Below are 20,493 nucleotides of genomic sequence, written 5' to 3'. Positions count from 1 at the left end.
CTTAAGGCTATAATCAAGTACTAAATTTCCATTGCTAAACAAGACAGTTGTCAAGTGAGTTTTGCCCCATTTTATGATCTTACTTGCCACAGCTGTTAAGTGAATCACTGCAGTTGTTAATTTAGTAACAGAGTTGATAAGAGAATCTGGCTTCCCCATTGACTTTGCTTGCCAGAAACTTGCAAAAGGTGTTCATATGATGGAGGGACATTGCAACTGTTGTAAATAGACATCTGTTGCCAAGCGTCCAAATTCTGATCAAGTGACCGTGAGCCAAGAAGCTTCTTCAGCTCTGACTGGATGGTGGGGAATGGAAGGATTTATACTCCTTGCAGGCAGCTGGTCATTTGCAGGAGAACATACAAGAGCAAACCCATCAAGACTAGATTCAGCAGTCCATTTCATTTAAAAGAAAAGCCCACTCTTCTGAAGAAAGCAAAGTCCACAGTTTGGACAGAGAAGACTGCTGGTTTGAAAGATGGGTCAAGGAGGACATCTATGTCAAAATTGAACCGCCCTCTTTCAACAGAGGGAGAGTGAAATGGCATCATCTATCTCCAGTGTACAACACAGTCCTTTCAAGTTCTAAGGAGAAGTTCTCCACACCCATTTGCACCACTCAGAAGATCTTGATGACGCAGATAAGCTGTGATGACCTAGGGCGTGACACAAAGGCAACACAGCCAGAGAACCAATATGAGTCCCTTTATTATCACCAACTGTGCCCCCAATTTCCCTTTCAACTCTCTGGCATGGAGAATTTTTTTTTTAAAATCTTCTATTACAGAGCTTTAATTTTAAGTTTCCCTTTGTTCTTTCTTCAGCAGTCAACAAAGATCTTTTTTTAATTATTTCCAATCTTCTTCACACCTATTATGGGTTTTTTTCTTCTTCTAATTTTTTAATTATCTCCATACATTTTAATCTAAAAATCAAGTTTTGTTTCAGGCTTTGCCACTTTAAACTTCCTCTTTATTCTTCTTCCTTCATTTCCCTCAGGCCCATTAGCTGCTGTTATTTCACTGGGGCACCTTTTAACAATTTAAAAATATTTCTTTTTTGCCTATGAGCTGGCAATCACTCACCCAGCATCAGTACTCCGTTCAAATCACCGTCCTGCTCAAAACATGGTCCGGTTGCACAAGCTTTATGACGGCCGCAATGGCCCCCGCCCCCGCCGCTGAGTTGAAGAGTTTCCTCTGACCTCTGAGGAACTTGCCTGTTCCTCTTGGTCGTCCGAGGTGCCTCTCCTTCTTCTCCATCCCTACAGGACAGATCTGGTCCGAAGACCCCTTGACAGTGGTTGATCAGCCCGGGATTTCGCAAGGCTCATCAGAGCCCACTGTTCCCCATCTGTCTTGCCGCGATGCTTCCGGTCAAATCCGTTTGAAAGCAAAGTTGAGTGAAGTTTTTTTTATGATAATGTCCCAATGCTAGGTTTACATGACTTTGCATGAGACATAATCCTGGACTAGATAATCCCTCCCTGGCCCAAAAAGATTCTCCTTTATATTCAGATAGATTTGATGGGCATGTGATACAGTATGATTTTGAAATGATTCTGGTACGCTGTCATGTTTACGGCAAAAGGGATTACACAGCCCTTGATTGAAATTTTTCCTCTGTTATTTGTGTGGCACATGGTCAGAGGTACTCTCATTAACCCGAATTAATGTGATAGTATCTTCTTGACAAAGTTCCATCACTAATGAGACACACATGCTGCTATTAGTTTCCCATCAATGGAATATATAAAAGAGGAAGAAAAGAAAAAAGTATCAGACAAAAGCATACAGTCATCTTCAGATCCACCAGAAAAAGCAGGAAAATGATGGTGATAGGGATATTTTTGTGTGTTTTGTTGCTTGTTCTGCTGATTCTCTTCTTTCTGAAAGAACTCTGGTCCCGAAGACATTTGCCTCCTGGTCCTTTGGCTCTGCCTCTGATTGGATCTGTCTTGGCAAGTGGGCTTTGGCTCCGTGAAGATTACTTCCTTAAGGTATTTAATTCTAACCAGTAATATGCAAGATAATTCTCACTTGTTTTCTTTATATCAAAATTATAGACAAATGTACTTAATCAAGTAAAATACAATGAGGAATACATTTCTTCAAGTGCTAGTGATGAACTTGATTAGTTATTTTAGCAATAGCAATAGCACTTAGACTTACAGTATATACCGCTTCACAGTGCTTTACAGCCCTCTCTAAGCGGTTTACAGTCAGCATATTGCCTCCAACAATCCAGTTTCTCATTTTACCAAGCTCAGAAGGATGGAAGGCTGAGTCAAGCTTGAGCCTGGTGAGATTTAAATTGCCAAAATTGCAGGCAGCCAGCAGTCAGCAGAAGTAGCCTGCAGTATTGTACTCTAACCACTCATTTTCTCACCGTGGATCATTTTCCTCATGGTACCAGAATATTTAGGTAAGATTTGCTTATAGCTGTTTCACAGAGCACTGTGTGAAATAATGGGACTGAATAAAGTATATAAAAGAGGAAGAAAAGTTAAAAGAATGAGATGAAATGATACAACCATCTCCAGATCTATTAATGAGCATCGAAGAAAAAGAACCAACTGGACAATGATGGCAATAGGGACAATTTTGTTTGTTTTGCTGCTTGCTCTGCTGATTCTCTTCTTCCTGAGTCAACTTTGGGCTCAAAGACTTTGGCTCTACCTCTCATTGGGATCTTGTGGGCTTATGGGTTTTGGCTTCATGAAGATGATTTTCGTAAGGTATTTTGTTCTAAATCATTAACCAACAATATATAAAATAATTCTCAGGAGTGGTGCAGTGGCCTAGAGGTGGAGCTCTCGCCTCACAATTAGGAGGCTGTGAGTTTGATCCCAGGTGGAGGCAGATATTTCTCTCTCTGGGCACACTGAGAATATATCTGCCGAACAAAAATTCTGCATTGGTGACAGGAAGGGCATCTGGCCATAAAAACTTAGTTAGCTCCATTCAGTTGCCCAGACTCTACCCCGCAAGGGATTATGGAGTCGTTAAATGAAGAAGAAGAAGATGATGATATAAAAACATTCTCGGTTATTTTCTTTGTACCATAACTATATACAAATGTATTAACCTAGTAAAATATTTTTGCATAATGAGAAATTTAATTAATCAAATGATAGTGATGACACTTGGTTATTTTCCTCATCATGCCACTATATCCAAATCAAGACCTGCTTATCAGTGTTTCACAGAGCAGGATATGAAATAATGGGGCTAAGTTTTTAGGCGGCAAATTCTAGTTCAGTCTTACCAAGAAATATTTGATAATGGAACCCATTCTTCAGAGAGAGAGGGGAGAGGGTGGTTTCTCCTTCATTCTGCTCAAATGAAGCTAGACATTCTTCTGTTGAAGATGTTGTATTCTATATTCCTGCAATGGACAATAGGTGGAACCTGATAGCCTAAATGTCCCTTGCTAATTCTGCAATTGTATAATGATTTCAAAAGCTTTATGGATCTGTGTTCAACGCTGACAAATGTTTCCATTAACTGCATGAGTCATGTATTACAAGGAAGTATTTCCTCCTCCTGACGGCTGCTGAATAGTAGGAATTTTTCATTTTTCTGCTGACGACCTACTAATTTTGTTGCCAAAGCTGGTTCTTTGGCAGTGCTGCTCCCTGGATTTGAATGAGATCACTTAGGAATGACCCAAGACATCTCTTGAACAGCCATGGACTCTCCTGGGAAGGCGAATATTGAAGATTTCAGGTCCCTGTGGGAACAATCAGAAAGATCATCCATCTTCCTCTTAGCAGTTTGTTTTCTTAGGCGTGTCTGGGTTTTAACTTCAGTTTGAATCTTTTCTTTCACTTTCCTTTTATCTTTAAAGGTTAACTGGCTGGCTGAATGCTGATTTATTTTAATCCCTTGTCGGACTTTATCAGTTCTTTTTTTCTTTTTCCCTCTGATTTATGTGGTCGTTTTGAATAAGTTTTGCTTTTCTGTAAGGAAACACAGCATTTTCTTGGATAGTGGAAGTGCTTTCATTTGATTGACATTTATATTTGACTCTCACCAGAGTGTTTTTGCATTTTATTAATTTGCAAAATATTTGAAGTTTATTTTTTAAATTTTTCTTTCAACTTTGAATCGAAATATCCAGAAAATATTTTCCCTGCTTCAATATTTATTTCTTCACTTTGCTTCAGCATTTTGTGTTTCCTTTGTTCTCTTATTTATCATTGTTAAATTATACCAAGCAATAATATATCAAATTACAGACAAGCATCTGGCTGATATCTGAAAAAAAGTTTGGTAAAATGCAATCCTTAGTTGAAAGCCTTTTAAAAAGTTTGATGAAATGATAATGGCTATATTCAGATGCATGTAGCTGGAGATAAATTAGATTCAGAAAAGGAATGTGATTTGAAAGTGGCAGATTCATTGGAAAGAAATATGGACTGTACACACTGAGAACTGAGTTGATTGCACATACCTCCATGAAGTTCAAGCCTGAATTATTTTACAACAGCAGAAACCTAACTAATTGGAGAAGTAATAAATTGGTTTTCCCTAGGAGGATTGAAGGCAATTTGGGGAATGGATTTATCACACTTAACTGGAAAACAAATCCATCTGGACTTTTTTGGGTAGATAGACTGACTTGGAGATTTAATTTATTATATTTAACCAGACAAAAATTGATAACAGATGGTATTTAGAAATAAATGTGGATATTTGATCCAGGCTGAATCACTGTTACTTTTTTATGTTGCGTCACCATCAAAGTCATGGAATCAATCATAAAGCAATCTATTACCCTCCACTTAGAGACAAACAACCTACTCTCTAACAAACAATTTGGTTTCAGGAACAATTTGTCCTGTAATCTGCAACTCTTACACTGCAAAAACATATGGACTACACAACTCGACCAGGGCAAAGCAATAGACTCAATTTACATAGACTTCTGTAAGGCTTTTGATTCAGTGGTACATAACAAACTACTCCTAAAACTAAAAACGTATGGCATTTACGGATCCCTGCATAAGTGTATAAGAGACATAAGATATTGTATATTGTATATACATAATAGCAGCGGACTAAAGCATGTGCAAGATGGCGACGCTAGCTGAGATCGCGGCGTGAGGATGGGCACTGACCTACCTTTTGGGACCCTCTGAGGCTCGCCCTGAAGACCTGGCGACCCGGGTCCAGTTGGGGGAACTTCCTCCTATTCCGGGGATGGCTTTCTGCTCCCTCTTGAACATCGTGGTGGGAGCAGAGAGCAGAGAGCAGAGAGCACAGCGTCGGCGAGGCTCGGAAGCCTCGGAACAGCTGAGATTCGGCGGGGCGGCGTTTCCCCCCCCCAGCTGGAGCTCGCTGGGAGTGGAAGCGGCGGCGGTGGCATTGCGCTGGGGGCGCCTACCACGTGGACACTGCCCCAGGCTCTGGCTTTGTTGAGGTGCTGTCGGGGCTGTTGGGGCTGCCAGTTCCCTAAAAAATCTCAGGGATGCTGCCGGGATTTCATTACGGCAGTGGGGGATGGCGACGAGGGCAACAACCGCGAAGACTTCCAGCTGGCTCTGGCGGGGAGAGGAGCGCCCCATGGCCTTGATGAGGGGCGCTAATGTGGCCGAGGACCATCTTTTCGAGCCAGGATAGACGAGGATTGGGTGTGTTATCGAGGGGGGGTCTCCGCTGGGGTGTTTTAGAGTGCCCTCGGGGACTGGGGGGGTTAAAGTGTAACCCCCCCCTTTCCATCTCTCCCCCCTTGGAACACGCCCTTCTCGGACTTGCGCCCTCTTTTGGCTTCACCTCGCTGACATAAATAGCTCGCTTATTCCACCTGAGCCCTTCCCCTATTTGTTTGGAGGACTAATATCATCTGAACAGGAGCTGGTATATGACTCCATCCCACCAGCTGAGAGGACCAACCAAGAGCCTAACCACTGTGAGAAAGTGACTTGGGCTCTGAGCCCCACGGGCTGAGCTGGGATGGCATTAGCTATTTTGCACTTTGCACCTTGTACCTGCTGGCAGGGGAATGACCATCGGACAAACCACTGTGAGAGGGCAGATTGGGGACTTATATCCTGGGTGCTGTACTGTCTCTGTTGTACCATCATTCGGCACCTGCACTTTACACTTACACTTTGCTGGCAGAGGGACGGATCATCGAATCCGCCGTGAGAGGGCGGATTTTGGACCTATATTATGGGTGCCAAGTGCGCAAGTTGAACCATTACTTCCATCTCACCAGTAAAGGGGGTAGACCATCGAGCCAAGCCGCTGTGAGAGGGCGGTATGATTTATTCTTCCTCCCCCCTTGGACTGTGTCGACCTGGAGACGGACTTGGCCTCTGTTGTGAGAGAACAGTGGACTGGGTCTTGAATCCTTTTGTGGCTCCTGTCTTTTTATGTTCTCCCTCGGACTTTTCTGTATGGACCCTTTAGGGGACGGTCACCCCATCCCTGTGGCAAGATGTACACAGCAGCGGAGCTTCTTGGTCTGCGAGATTCCCCCCTCTCGCAGGCTTGGCCCCCCACGTTATCGAGGGCCTACCTCGATGATGGATTTTGGAATCCCGAGAGGTGGCATGCCGCAAAGAGGGGGCTGAGGGGTTTTTTAAAATTGTCTTTGTGTAAATTTTTAAGGGGTTTGGGGAGGGGGTGGGGAGGGAGGCCAGTCTGGCTGTTAATGGTGCCATAGTGGGTACGGACTCTGGGGGAAAGGGGACTGTTAGAATGCCCTCTATTGAGGGCTTTTCCATCAATACGCTGAGTGGGAGGGGCAGGTATGGCGGGAGCAGGGGGCCGCATCATGTGGTGGGGGCACGCGCTCGCTATCTCCGAGCGATTGCGTGCCCCGGTCCCCTTAGCTCTTCCCGTTCCTCAGGCTGCTTAGAGTCTCAGGGCCCGAGTTTCCGGCTGATGTTGTGTAATGCCAGGTCCGTAGTAAATAAAGCCGCCCTCATTTGTGATCTTATTCAGGAGGGGGGAGCGGACCTGGCAGGTATTACGGAGACCTGGTTGGGCCATGAGGGGGGGGGGTTCCCCTCGTGGAGATGTGCCCATCAGGCTTCCGTGCATTTCATCAGCCGAGAGCTCAGGGCAGGGGCGGGGGGGGTGGCGGTCATTATAAGAGAGGGTCTTGATCCGAGGGAGACCACTGTGCCTCAGATAGCCGGATGTGAGTCCCTTTTCGTGAAGTGGGGTCGTGGGGTGCAGATGGGTCTGTTGATCACGTACCTGGCTCCCTGCCACGTGGCGACGACCCTGCCCCAACTCCTCAATGTTATAGCCAAGGTGGCGGCTGATACCCCCAGACTTCTGGTCATGGGGGATTTCAACTTGCCATCCATTGGTGAAACTTCTGAGGTAGCTCGGGAGTTCATGGCTTCCATGACGGCCATGGACCTGACCCAAGTAATTCACGGCCCTACTCACATGGGGGGACACACTCTGGACTTAGTTTTTGTCTCTGGTCAGTGGTTGAGTGGCCTTGATATAGGGGATATAGATACTGAACCCTTGTCATGGTCTGACCACTCGCTCCTTCGACTTGACTTTCTGACCGCCGCACCCCGTCGCAGGGAGGCGGAGCCGACCAGGTGGTTCCGCCCCAGGCGCCTGATGGATCCTGATAGGTTCCAGATGGAGCTTGGGCCATTTCCTGAAACTCTAGCTCACGACTCGGCTGATGACCTGGTGGCCGCCTGGGATAGTGCGGCTGCCGGGGCTTTGGACCGGGCCGTGCCTTTGCGGCCTCTGACCCGGCACTGAACTCACTTAGCTCCTTGGTTCTCCGAGGAGCTGAGAGAGATGAAGCGCCGGAAAAGACGCCTAGAGAGCGGTTGGAGGGCCAGTCGTTCCGAATCCGACTTGACACTGGTAAGGTCTCATATTAAGACCTACCTAGTGGCGATAAAAGCGGCGAAATCTAGCTATTTTGCTGCTCTTATCGCGTCATCAGATAACCGCCCAGCCGCCCTGTTCAGGGTGACCCGCTCCCTTCTCCATCTGGGAGCGCGGGAGGACCCCTTGCAGGGCCGAGCTGAGGATTTTGTACAGTATCTGGATGATAAAATAACTCAGATTCGGGAAAACTTGGCCACTGACTGGGTTAGTTCAGACGAGATGACTGAGGCAGGCCTTGAGAATGTTATCTGGGAGGAGTTCGATCCTGTGGCTCCCGAGGACATGGACAGGATCTTGGGACGGCTGAACGCCACCACATGTTTATTGGACCTGTGTCCCTCCTGGTTGGTGCTGGCTTCCCGGGAGGTTACACGAGGCTGGCTCCAGGGAATTATCAACGCTTCTTTGAGTGAGGGTGTCCTGCTGGCCGCCTTGAAAGAGGCGGTGGTGAGGCCTCTCCTCAAGAAGCCATCCCTGGATCCGGCTGTTTTGGCTAACTATCGTCCAGTCTCCAACCTTCGCTTTATTGCGAAGGTTGTTGAGAGTGTGGTGGTGCGACAGCTTCCACAGTACCTGGATGAAGCTGTCTATTTGGATCCGCTCCAGTCCGGTTTCAGACCTGGGTACAGCACGGAAACGGCATTGGTCGCGTTGGTGGATGATCTCTGGAGGGCTCGGGATAGGGGTTACTCCTCTATCCTGGTCCTGTTAGACCTCTCAGCGGCTTTTGATACCATCGACCATGGTATCATGTTGCGCCGGCTGGAGGGACTGGGAGTGGGGGGCACCGTTTTGCGGTGGTTCTCCTCCTATCTCTCCGACCGGTCGCAATCCGTGTTGACAGGGGGGCAGCGGTCGACCCCGAGGCACCTTGTTTGTGGGGTGCCACAAGGGTCGGTCCTCTCGCCCCTCCTGTTCAACATTTATGTGAAGCCGCTGGGTGAGATCATCTGTGGTTTTGGGGTGGAGTTCCATCAGTACGCTGATGATACTCAGCTGTACATCTCCACCCCAGACCATCCCAACGATGCCTTGGAAGTGATGTCCCAGTGCCTGGAGGCCGTGCGGGTCTGGATGGGGAGAAACAGGCTTCGACTCAACCCTTCCAAGACCGAGTGGCTGTGGCTGCCGGTGTCCCGGTATAGCCAGCTGACGCCATCTCTGGTTATTGGGGGTGAATCATTGGCCCCCACGGAAAGGGCCCGCAACTTGGGCGTCCTCCTGGATGCACGGCTGTCCTTAGAAGGGCATATGACGGCCGTGGCCAGGGCGGCTTTTTATCAGGTTCGCCTGATACGCCAGTTGCGCCCCTTTCTGGATCGGGACTCCCTATGCATGGTCACTCAAGCACTCGTCACTTCTCGTCTGGACTATTGTAACGCTCTCTACATGGGGCTCCCCTTGGGGTACACCCGGAGGCTCCAACTGGTGCAGAATGCGGCCGCGCGGGGGATTATGGGAGCGACTGGGCACTCCCATGTGACTCCTCTCCTGCGCGAGCTGCATTGGCTTCCGGTGGACTTCCGGGTGCGCTTCAAGGTGTTGGTGATCACCTTTAAAGCGCTCCATGGCTTAGGGCCAGGGTACTTACAGGACCGCCTTCTGCCACCAATAGCCTCCCACCGGCCAGTTCGCTCCCACAGAGAGGGCCTCCTCAGGGTGCCGTCAGCTAGACAATGCCGGCTGGCGACCCCCAGGAGGAGAGCCTTCTCTGTGGTGGCACCTACCCTTTGGAACAATCTACCCCCAGAGATACGAGTGATCTCCGACCTCCGGACCTTTCGTCGGGCCCTAAAAACTCATCTCTTTAAGTTAGCCGGTCTCTCTTGATTTTATGATTTTATGGTTGGTTTTAAATTTTGATATGGATTTTAAATTGATAAATTTTAAACTATGGGCCAAATTTAATTATTTTAAATCTATTTTTAATCGTATTTATGTATAAATGTTTTTATTTTGGCTGTTCACCACCCTGAGTCCGAAAGGAGAAGGGCGGTATAGAAATTTGAATAATAAATAAATAAATAAATAAATAAGTGGATAGCTGTGTTCCTATGAAGCAGGCAACAAGTAGTCAAAATAGTGAGCGCCCTATCAAACCCTCCACTTGTTAACAGCCGTGTCCCCCAAGGCAGCATTTTAAGACCCACACTCTTTATACTTTATATAAATGACCTTTGTGATCATATTATAAGCAACTGTGTTTTCTTTGCGGATGATGTAAAACTATTCAACACCACTGACAATGCTGCTACTCTACAAAAAGACATCGACTATGTGTCAGAATGGTCAAACAGTTGGCAACTCCAAATCTCAACCAACAAATGCTCTGTCTTACATATTGGAAAAAAAAATCAGAACACAAAATACAAGCTGGACGGATACGACCTAACAGATGACCCTGACTCTGTCAAAGACCTTGGAGTACTCATCTCAAATGATCTAAGAGCCAGAGCTCACTGTAACAGCATTGCTAAAAAAGCATTAAGAGTTGTTAACCTAATCTTGCATAGTTTCTTCTCTGGTAATATTGAACTGCAAACTAGGGCATAATTTTTTTTTGCCAGACCAATTCTTGAAGACAGCTCACCTGTCTGGAACCCGCACTGCATATTGGACAGTAATACAATCGAAGGAGTCCAGAGGTATTTCACAAGAAGAATCCTCCACTCCTCTACTCGCAACAAAATACCTTATGCTACCAGACTCAAAATTTTGGGCTTAAACAATTTAGAACTTTGCTGTCTTTGGTCTGAAGAATAGTACATAAAATCATCTGCTACAATGTCCTACCAGCTTCAACCAAAACAATACAAGAGCACACAATAGATACAAACTCATGGTAAATGGATCCAAACTAGACTGCAGAAAATACGACTTCAGTAACAGAGTTGTCAACATCTGAAATGCACTACCTGACTCTGTGGTTTCTTCCTCAAATCTCCAAAACTTTAACCTTAGACTGTCTACTGTTGACCTCACCCCATTCCTAAGAGGTCTGTAAGGGATGTGTATAAGTGCACCAATGTGCCTACCGTCCCTGTCCTACTGTCTCCATGTATTGGTATCCTTATCCTGTATTCAGAATCGTGTTTATACTTATATCTGTTATCTTATACATGCTTGACAAATAAATAAAATAAATAAATAAATTTCGGATAGCCAAGATGCCATGATAAATTTTCTACGAGTTGATTAAAATAACAGTTTGTTTACAAAGCATTTTGAAACTTTAGCCTTGCCTATTTATTATTATTGTTCTTCTTGTTAACTATTTTGTCATTAATATAACATATATATATTAATATAATATATAGATGGTAGGTTAATACTTTGCAAATAGTTTAAAAATTTCGGGAGCCTTTCTTTTTTTTCAATGGGTGGGAAGCTAATATTGTAGCAATGAATTAATCAGTATACAACTAGGGGGGAATAATATGTCTATGTGTGTGGGTTGTTTTTTCTTTTTGTAATGCACTTTTTAAAATGTCTTGTTTGTTTTGTAGTTTTCCTTTTTTTTGAGCTTTGTATTTTAACTTTTCTTTTGAATAAAATAAAAATAGAACTGAAAAAAAGAAAGTTAATCAATTGTTTTAACAACTTACTCACCCAATAATTTATATGGATAGTACTGCTCTTGTAGCCAATTTTAATTCAGATTACAATCCATCAGATGACGAACAATTCTTCAGGGCAGTCCATAATCCCTAGAATAGCAATAGCACTTAGATTTATATATCATTTCACAGCCCACTCTAAGCAGTTTACAGAGTCAGCATATTGCCCCCAACAATCTGGGTACCTCATTTTACTGAACTCGGAAGGATGGAAAACTTAGTCAAACTTGAGCCGGTCAGAATTGAATTGCCTAATTTCTGGCATTGTACTGCATTCTAACCACTGTACCATCATGGCTCATGCACCACCAAGCTCTGTCAATGTAACTGCAGCTGGAAATTTGAGGAATTGATGGCTGAAAAAAGAAGGCAAAGAGATTGAGAAAGCCTCTGATAACCATCCAAACGGTAGCATTCAAAGGATGTGACTCACAGACTAGTACATAAAATTATCTTCCACAATGTCCTACCTGTCAATGACTACTTCAGCTTCAACCACAACAATACACGAGCACATAATAGATACAAACTCAAGGTAAACTGTTCCAAACTCGATTGCAGAAAATATGACTTCAGTAACAGAGTGGTCAATGCCTGGAATGCACTACCTGACTCTCTGGTTTCTTCCCCAAACCCCCAAAACTTTAACCTTAAACTGTCTACTCTTGACCTCACCCCATTCCTAAGAGGTCTGTAAGGGATGTGCATAAGTGTACCAGTGTGCCTACCGTCCCTGTGCTAATATTTCTTTTTACTTTTACTCTTTTCATTTATTCAAATTATGTTTATAGTTTTACCTGTTATCTTATATATGCTTGACAAAATAAATAAATAAAATAAATAAATAAGTAAGTAAATATAAATAAATAAATAAAAATAAAAATTCTTAGAATTGAGGATTTAGGAAAGCCTGTAAGTGGCATATTAACTATAAATAATCTGTTTTATTTGATTGTAACATTTCTCAACTTTGATTCACTTGGCAGCCTGCAAAACAATATGGAAATATATACTCCATGTGGTTTGGACATCGCTTTGCAGTAGTGCTGTCTGGATTCAAAACTGTGAAAGAAACAATGACCAGCTTCCCAGAAGAATTCTCTGGTCGATCAGATGATGCTTTCTTCACTGCTTTAGGGAAAGAAAGGGGTAAGTGCAAATAATAAGGAATTGTATCTGAAAAACCATCACACTGTTACAATTTGTATAATATGCATAACATGGAGGGAATAGGCAAGGTATAGTTAACAAAATAATTTAAAGTAATGAGGTACGCAAAAGAAATATAGCTATAATCCAGTTTTCACCAAATTATTATATGTCTCAATTGCATTTTATCTTGTCGATTACATTCATACATTGACTTAGACATGACTTCTTTTTCACTAAATATCTACCTGCTTTTTCAGGTTCTCATCATTTTTGCGGGTGTTTGTATGTAGGTCTTTGGTTATTCGGGTCTTCTCCCACGTAAAATTGGAAATGTCTTGGCGACGTTTCAACGAAGACGAATATATATATATATATATATATATATATATATATATATATATATGTATATATATATATATATATATATATATATATATATATATATTTATTTAGACAAACATGTACAAGATAACAAGTATAAGTATAAACATAAATATGAACATAGGAAATATGTACAAATAAATGGGGACAGTAGGATAGGGATGCTAGGCACCCTGGTGCACTTATGCACATCCCTTACAGAGCTCTGAGGAATGGGGTGAGGTCAACAGTAGACAGTCTAAGGTTAAAGTTATGGGGGGTGGGGATATAACAACAGAGTCAGGTAGTGCATTCCAGGCATTGACCATTGCGTTGCTGAAGTCGTATTTTCTGCAATCGAGTTTGGAGTGGTTTACCTTGAGTTTGTATCTATTGTGTGCTTGTGTATTATTGTGGTTGAAGCTGAAGTAGTCATTGACAGGTAGGACATTTTAGAAGATAATTTTGTGTACTATGCTTAGGTCAGACTGTAGGTGGCATTGTCCTAGGTTGTCCAAGCCCAAAATTTCAAGCCTGGTGGCATAAGGTATTCTGTTGTAAGTAGATGAATGGCGTACTCTTCTTATGAAATACCTCTGGACTTTCTCAATTGTATTAATATCCAATATACAGTGCGGATTCCAAGCAGACAAGCTGTATTTGAGAACTGGTCTAGCAAAGGTTTTGTATGTCCTAGTTTGCAGTACAATATTATTGGAGAAGAAGCTTCGCAAGATTAAGGTGACAACTCTTAATGCCTTTTTGGCAATGCTATTACAGTGAGCTCTGGTGTTTAGATCATTTGACATGAGTACTCCAAGGTCCTTGACAGAGTGAGGGTGGTCTATGAAGTTGTATCCGCCCAGCTTGTATTTGGTGTTCTGTTTTTTTTTTTTTTTTTGCCAATGTGTAAGACAGAGCATTTGTTCTTCTAGTTTGGCATTTGTTCTTCTAGTTCAGCCCTCTGCTCACTTTCAGATAAGTGGCTGTCCTTTCTTTTCTTAAAAACCTCCAGTGATGAAGCATCCACAACTTCTGAAGGCAACTTCTGTTCCACTTGTTAATTGTTCCCACTGTTAGGAAGTTTCTCCTCAATTCCAGATTGCTTCTCTCCTTGATTAGTTTCCAGCCATTCTTTCTTGTCCTGCCCTCTTGTGCTTTGGAAAATAAATTGACCCCCTCTTCTTTGTGGCAACCCCTGAAATACTGAAATACTGCTGTCAATACTGCTCTCCTCATCGGTAAATCTGCTTGTTTTAGGGGAAAGGGGAGTGTCTGTTTGAGAGAGTGAATCAAGTGACTGCAGGGAGGAAAGTGCTCCAGTTCACCTCATGAATGAATCTGCTTGTTTCTAGGAGGAGGGGAGAGTGGCTGTTTGATTGAGTGTAAGTGGGAAGTCTTGTTAGCTGTGTGCATGGGAAAAAATGGTTAGATGGTGTCCATCAGCCTTGGAAGGCAACTCATGGCGGTGAAGGAAAACTCTGATCTCAAACCTCCACTGCCTTGTGGCTATACCCATATATGGGAGAGTCTTCAGGAATCAACCTCGAGGCAAAACCTGGAGCAGGAGTCCTGGAGTGAGGAGGAGTGCTAGAGGAGTAATACCTTGTCATGTATAAATGCCTCATCCTTGAATGAAAGAAACACATATCCATAGAGTGTCAAGAGTTAATTCATTCTCTCCTTTCTAATGTATTCCTCACTAACCACTCCCCACTTCTAATCCTGCCTCCCTGGTATAAAAGATGATGCACACTCATTCTCCTTGCTTCTTTCTTCAATTACTTTGTGAATAAAGAATGCCTTCGGTAAATAAAATACCTTCTGTTTGAATATAAGAAGTCTGAATTTATTATTGAGTCTGATCCTCGAATTACAGCAACAATCTGGTAGCAGAGGATGGTTGGACTGACTCAATAAATAAACGAAAATGCCAAAGAAAGAAAACTCCAGAAACAAAAGAAAAAGACCCAACACCAGGGCACACACCAAAGAAATGGAAACAGATCAAGAAATAACCAACGAAACTACAATTAAAATGACAGAAGAATCTGAAAACCTCACCACAGACGACGAAAAGGTAATAGATGAATCCAGCGACCAAGAAGCGAGCGAGACAGAAAACAACTCACTCAGACTAGAAATACTAAGACTACTGAAAAGCCAAAAAGATGACAAAAATCTCATCGCGAACCTCCAAGACATCATAAAAGATAGCAGAGCAGCGAGAGAAAACTACATCAACACATCAGAACCAAAAGACTATGAAACGGTGAGCAAATTACCCATAGATGAAAACATAACTAAAGAGAAGACTAGCGATACCGCGCAAAATTTTGAATGGCAGACATCTTGGATTTGTCAGCCCGCCAAAATGACTGACCCAGAACCAATCAGAAAGCAGAGTTCAAAATGGCTGGCGCGAAAAACTTTACACAACATAAAAAATAAAAAATAAAAATTCTGTTCATCAGAAGAATCCGATACAGACACCGAAGAAACATCAACCAAACTACAAATCAAAGCAGCTATGAAAACACTCTTCGCAGCCTTCGGCCCAAATTTAAAAATCACAAAAGAATCAACGAAAGTACCAAAGACAGCCAATCAAATAATCAAGAAAAGACAAACTACACGATCCAATGACGAAGACACAGGAACGAACACACAAGCATCCCAGCATCAATTAAAGCCTACTCCGATCCGACCGACGAGAGCGCTAACGCCCAAACCCAGAGAGCCTTGCAGGTACTCGCCCACACCGCAGACGCTTCTGGGAGCCAGAAACCTCAGCCGAGACGACTACAGTGAAAAGAAACAGAATCCAATCCACGCCTGGACACCTAAGGTCGAGCCAAAAAGCGAATCTTCAGAGGAAGAGTGCTACGAGGGAGCCGCAGCGGCGAGACCCTTCCCCGACAGCTTCAGGAACGAAATGATCCATGCGCATGCGCAAATATGCCCAGACGAACTTAGAGATAATAAAAGACAGAGGGAACCGAGTATCCCTACACCATTCTGCAATTATCAGCATATACAGGACCATGGACAGCCACCAGCTGTAAGTAATGCAACAAATAACATTGGAAATTTGCCTAATGATTTTCCAAAATTGAGAATAGATGGTGTTAACTTACAGGAATGGAGTCAGCAACTCCAGGTTGTTTTCTTAAAAGAAAATTTATTGTTTTTCATAACTAACCCTCCTAAAAAACCATGGACACTGAAATTGGACTGCCTACATCACAGAGCATTTTACTTACTAATCTCTAGTATCTCACCTGCTATTTACTATAGTATTAAGCATAACTTAACTGTCTCAGAAATAATTCATTGTATGTTTAAACTATTTCATAGTGAAAGTGTGGCAACCACAAATAGAATGTCTAAAAACTTTTTCTCAGCCAGGATAAAGCCTGGTACTACTATAAGTGAACATCTACTATTACTAAACACTACTAGAGCAGAACTTCATTTAAGGGGAGAAATAATATCTGACCAGACAATGAAAAGCATTATTATTAATTCATTAGACTCATCATGGGATAACTTCATATCACATCTAGACACAATTAACTTAGGCTATCTATCTATAGAGAGTTTGTCAAACAGATTAATTGCTGAAGACAATTTGAGAAGAAGTCGCTACAGTGTGCATAAAGAGCATAGACAGATCAAAAGGGTAGTATTCCAAGACAGGCATCAGGACACAATAGAGTGTTATAACTGTGGGTCTAAAGAACATTATAGGAGAGACTGTCCAAAACCTCCTAGAGAGAGACAAAGACATGACACAAGAAACAGATATCATGATAGACAATCATCCATTGATAGATATAGACACAGAAATTCACCAAACTTTAGAGAACATAGAGGGGGCAGAGATAACTCAACGGACAGGAAGTCCGGATCCTTGTACGGAATAGATAAACACACAATAATCAAAAATCAAGACTCAAAAGACAATGCTTGGCTCATTGATTCCGGAGCAACAAATCACACAACACATGATAAGAAAATATTGTCTTCCTTCGTCGAAGATAAATTTTTGATTAAAGTAGCTAACCAAGAGGAAGTCCAAGTTGTTGGGAGAGGAAATGTAGATTTACCCGGTCTAGGGAAAATAGAGGGGGTACTATTAATACCCAAAATACCTCACAACATTCTCAGTGCAGTAAAGCTAAGCAGGGACTCAAACATAAATATAATATTTTCAAAGGGAAAAGTAACTCTAGAGAGAAACAAAATGAACATAGGTAATATAATTACCAAAGGGGATCTACCATACTTAATTGCAGAAGAAAAATGGCTACACAACATTAATTCAAGCATAGAAACTAACACTAACGCAGAAACAGAAAATGATATAGATAGTGACAATGAAGAACATGAACCAGAACATGATGATGAAACTACATCTGACAACAATACACACATAAACAGAAAACCCGTAATTGGAAAACCAATTCATGATGAATGTGCACATATATTACATAGAAAATTAGGACACGCCAGTTTTCCTGTAATACAAAAAATGAGTGAACATGCTGAAGGTGTTAAAATAAAAGACTGTAATAATTACCTGGAATGTTCAGTATGTAAGTCTTCAAAGCTGAAAACTAAGCCCAGACCCAAAAAGGCAACAAGGTCATCAAATCATATTTTTAATCTAGTGCATATGGATCTAGTTGGTCCATTAACTCCATCAATTACATATAAAAAACGATATTTTCTCACTATTGTAGATGACTTCAGTCGTTATGGTTTTGTCTTAAATCATAAAGATGAAACATTTCAAAAATTTAAAGAATTTTATAAACGTGTAGAAACACAACATCACACACAAATCCAAAAAATCATGACAGACAGAGGATCTGAATTCATGTCAAGAGAATTCTCTCAGTGGTTAAAATCAAAGGGAATGTTACATTTCACCTCTAGTCCTTTCTCTGCTTTTCAAAATGGAGTAGTAGAACGACGAAACTCGACACTACAAACCATGATTAGGTGTACATTAGAGGATGCAGGTTTAGGTAAGCATTTCTGGTCAGAAGCCCTGTTATATTCCAATTATACACTCAACTGACTTTGGTCTAGTGTCATAAACAAAACACCATACGAATTGATGTATAGTAAAAAGCCTAAGATAGCCCACATGCATGTGTTTGGAGTTACAGCAGATGTACATATACCGAAACAATTAAGGCGTAAGGGGGATAATGTGTCCAGAAGGCTTAGATTCATGGGTTATGAAACAGGTACAAAAGGATATAGGTTTATTGACAGTAACAACAAATTCATAATCTCTAGGACCGCTGTATTTCACGAACAAACCAATTGGTCCAAGATACATCTCAATGAAATACTCCCAATAACAAGGCCCAATATCAAAACACAAGGTAAAACAAAACAAAAAGAACAAAATTGTGACACACAAAAGGACAATACCAAAACATGGATAGGAAATAGTCCCAAAATCAAAATAGATTCATTGACACAAAAAGAAGCGAGATATTTACATGATAATGATAGACCAGAAAGAACAATTAGATGTAACAGAAATCAAATACCTGAACGATTTAAAGATTATATAATGCACATACATAATGAAACACCAACACCAAACACTTATGATGATGTATTAAAACTCCCTTTGGAAGAAAGAAACAAATGGGAACTAGCCATGGCCAAAGAAATGGACAGCTTACGAGAACTCAACGTATTCACTCCAGCACCAGTCCCAAAGGATAAAACAGTTATAGGCACTAGATGGATATTTAAGATTAAAAATTTAGAAGAGGGTAACACACTATATAAAGCAAGACTAGTAGCACAGGGTTTTGCTCAAAGATACCCTGAGGATTATACCGACACGTATTCTCCCACAGTGAGAACTGAAAGTGTTAAAACAGCTTTAGTGATAGCCTCAGCTCTTAATCTTGAAGTTTTTCAATATCATATACAAACTGCATATCTACATGCCAAACTTGATAAAGAAATTTATGTAAGAGCTCCATACAGTAAAAACACAAATAGAAATGATACATGGTTACTGAACAAAAGTTTGTATGGATTAAAGCAATCCGGCAAACGTTGGTATGAATGCTTGGTCAACGTACTCAAGACCATGAATTTCAATGCCACAACGGCAGATAATTGTTTTTTTGTTAGAAGAGAAGGTGAATCATTAGAATTTGTATTAATTTATGTGGATGACATTTTGTATATTGGCAAACATAAAGACAAGAGAGATATTTTTGTAACAAAACTAGGAGAACATTTCTCATTAAAGTCATTGGGAAAAGTAAACAAATATCTTGGAGTACACATAAGTAAGACCGAGAAAGGATTTAGCTTATCACAAAAGGATAAAATAATTGAGCTCTTGAACAAATGTAATATGAATAATGCAAAACCTTGTGACACTCCAATGCAAACTGATTTCATAAAAAATATGAATGAATCATCTCCTGAATTTAATGACAATACGCTTTATAGATCAGTTATTGGTTCTCTTTTGTATATTGCTAATTGGACCAGACCTGATATTGCTCTACCCCTTAACTTATTGTCTAGATATGTCAGTAAACCTCTAATTTACCATTGGGAAGCAGTTAAGAGGCTATTGAGATATTTGAAACACAGTTTAGATTTCTGTCTATTATTAGAGCCAAACAATATTAAAGAGCCTATTCTTACTTGTTACGCTGACGCTGACTGGGCAGGTGACACTAAGAGTAGGAAGAGCACTTCTGGTTATGTATTCTTCCTTAACAACTGTCCAGTCTACTGGTATACTGGGAAACAAAATTTGGTAGCTACTTCAACCACTGAAGCAGAGTATATTTGTCTGTCAAAAGCATCTAATAACCTCATCTGGTTCAATGATTTATTGACTAATGTTTGGAAGAGTCCATCACAACCTTTCACTATATATGAAGATAATAAAGCTGCAATAGAAATATCGAGAGCAGACGCTATTGGCCAAAGGTCTAGGCATATAGATATCAAATACAAACACGTAAGACAATTATCTGTAAATGGGTTCATCAAAGCTGTTCATTGTGACACTACAGAACAAATAGCTGATATATTGACTAAACCTTTACAATCCAAACAACATAATATTTAACTTCAAAATTGTGTGTTCAATATTGTCCTAATTCTGAATGTAATTATTGTTGTGCTTCGAATCGGCATTTAGAGGGGGATTTGTCATGTATAAATGCCTCATCCTTGAATGAAAGAAACACATATCCATAGAGTGTCAAGAGTTAATTCATTCTCTCCTTTCTAATGTATTCCTCACTAACCACTCCCCACTTCTAATCCCGCCTCCCTGGTATAAAAGATGATGCACACTCATTCTCCTTGCTTCTTTCTGCAACTACTTTGTGAATAAAGAATGCCTTCTGTAAATAAAATACCTTCTGTTTGAATATAAGAAGTCTGAATTTATTATTGAGTCTGATCCTCGAATTACA

General features: G+C 41.6%; 1 protein-coding gene across 1 annotated transcript in view; it reads left to right on the top strand.

Moving 5' to 3' along the window:
• The first annotated feature begins 1,801 nt into the window (after nucleotides 1–1,801).
• Nucleotides 1,802–20,493, top strand: part of LOC148112999 (cytochrome P450 2J5-like) — a 46,746-nt gene continuing 28,054 nt past the window's right edge. The window contains exons 1-2 of the mRNA XM_087872419.1: nucleotides 1,802–1,999; nucleotides 12,484–12,646. Coding sequence (XP_087728545.1) covers nucleotides 1,829–1,999; nucleotides 12,484–12,646 — 334 coding nt within the window. The 5' untranslated portion in view covers nucleotides 1,802–1,828. The remainder of the gene's footprint in view (nucleotides 2,000–12,483; nucleotides 12,647–20,493) is intronic.

Source organism: Pantherophis guttatus, chromosome 6, assembly GCF_059756535.1.
Source record: "Pantherophis guttatus breed Tessera chromosome 6, ASM5975653v1, whole genome shotgun sequence".
Classification (NCBI taxonomy): Eukaryota; Metazoa; Chordata; class Lepidosauria; order Squamata; family Colubridae; genus Pantherophis; species Pantherophis guttatus.
This window is presented reverse-complemented; position numbering and strand designations above follow the sequence as displayed.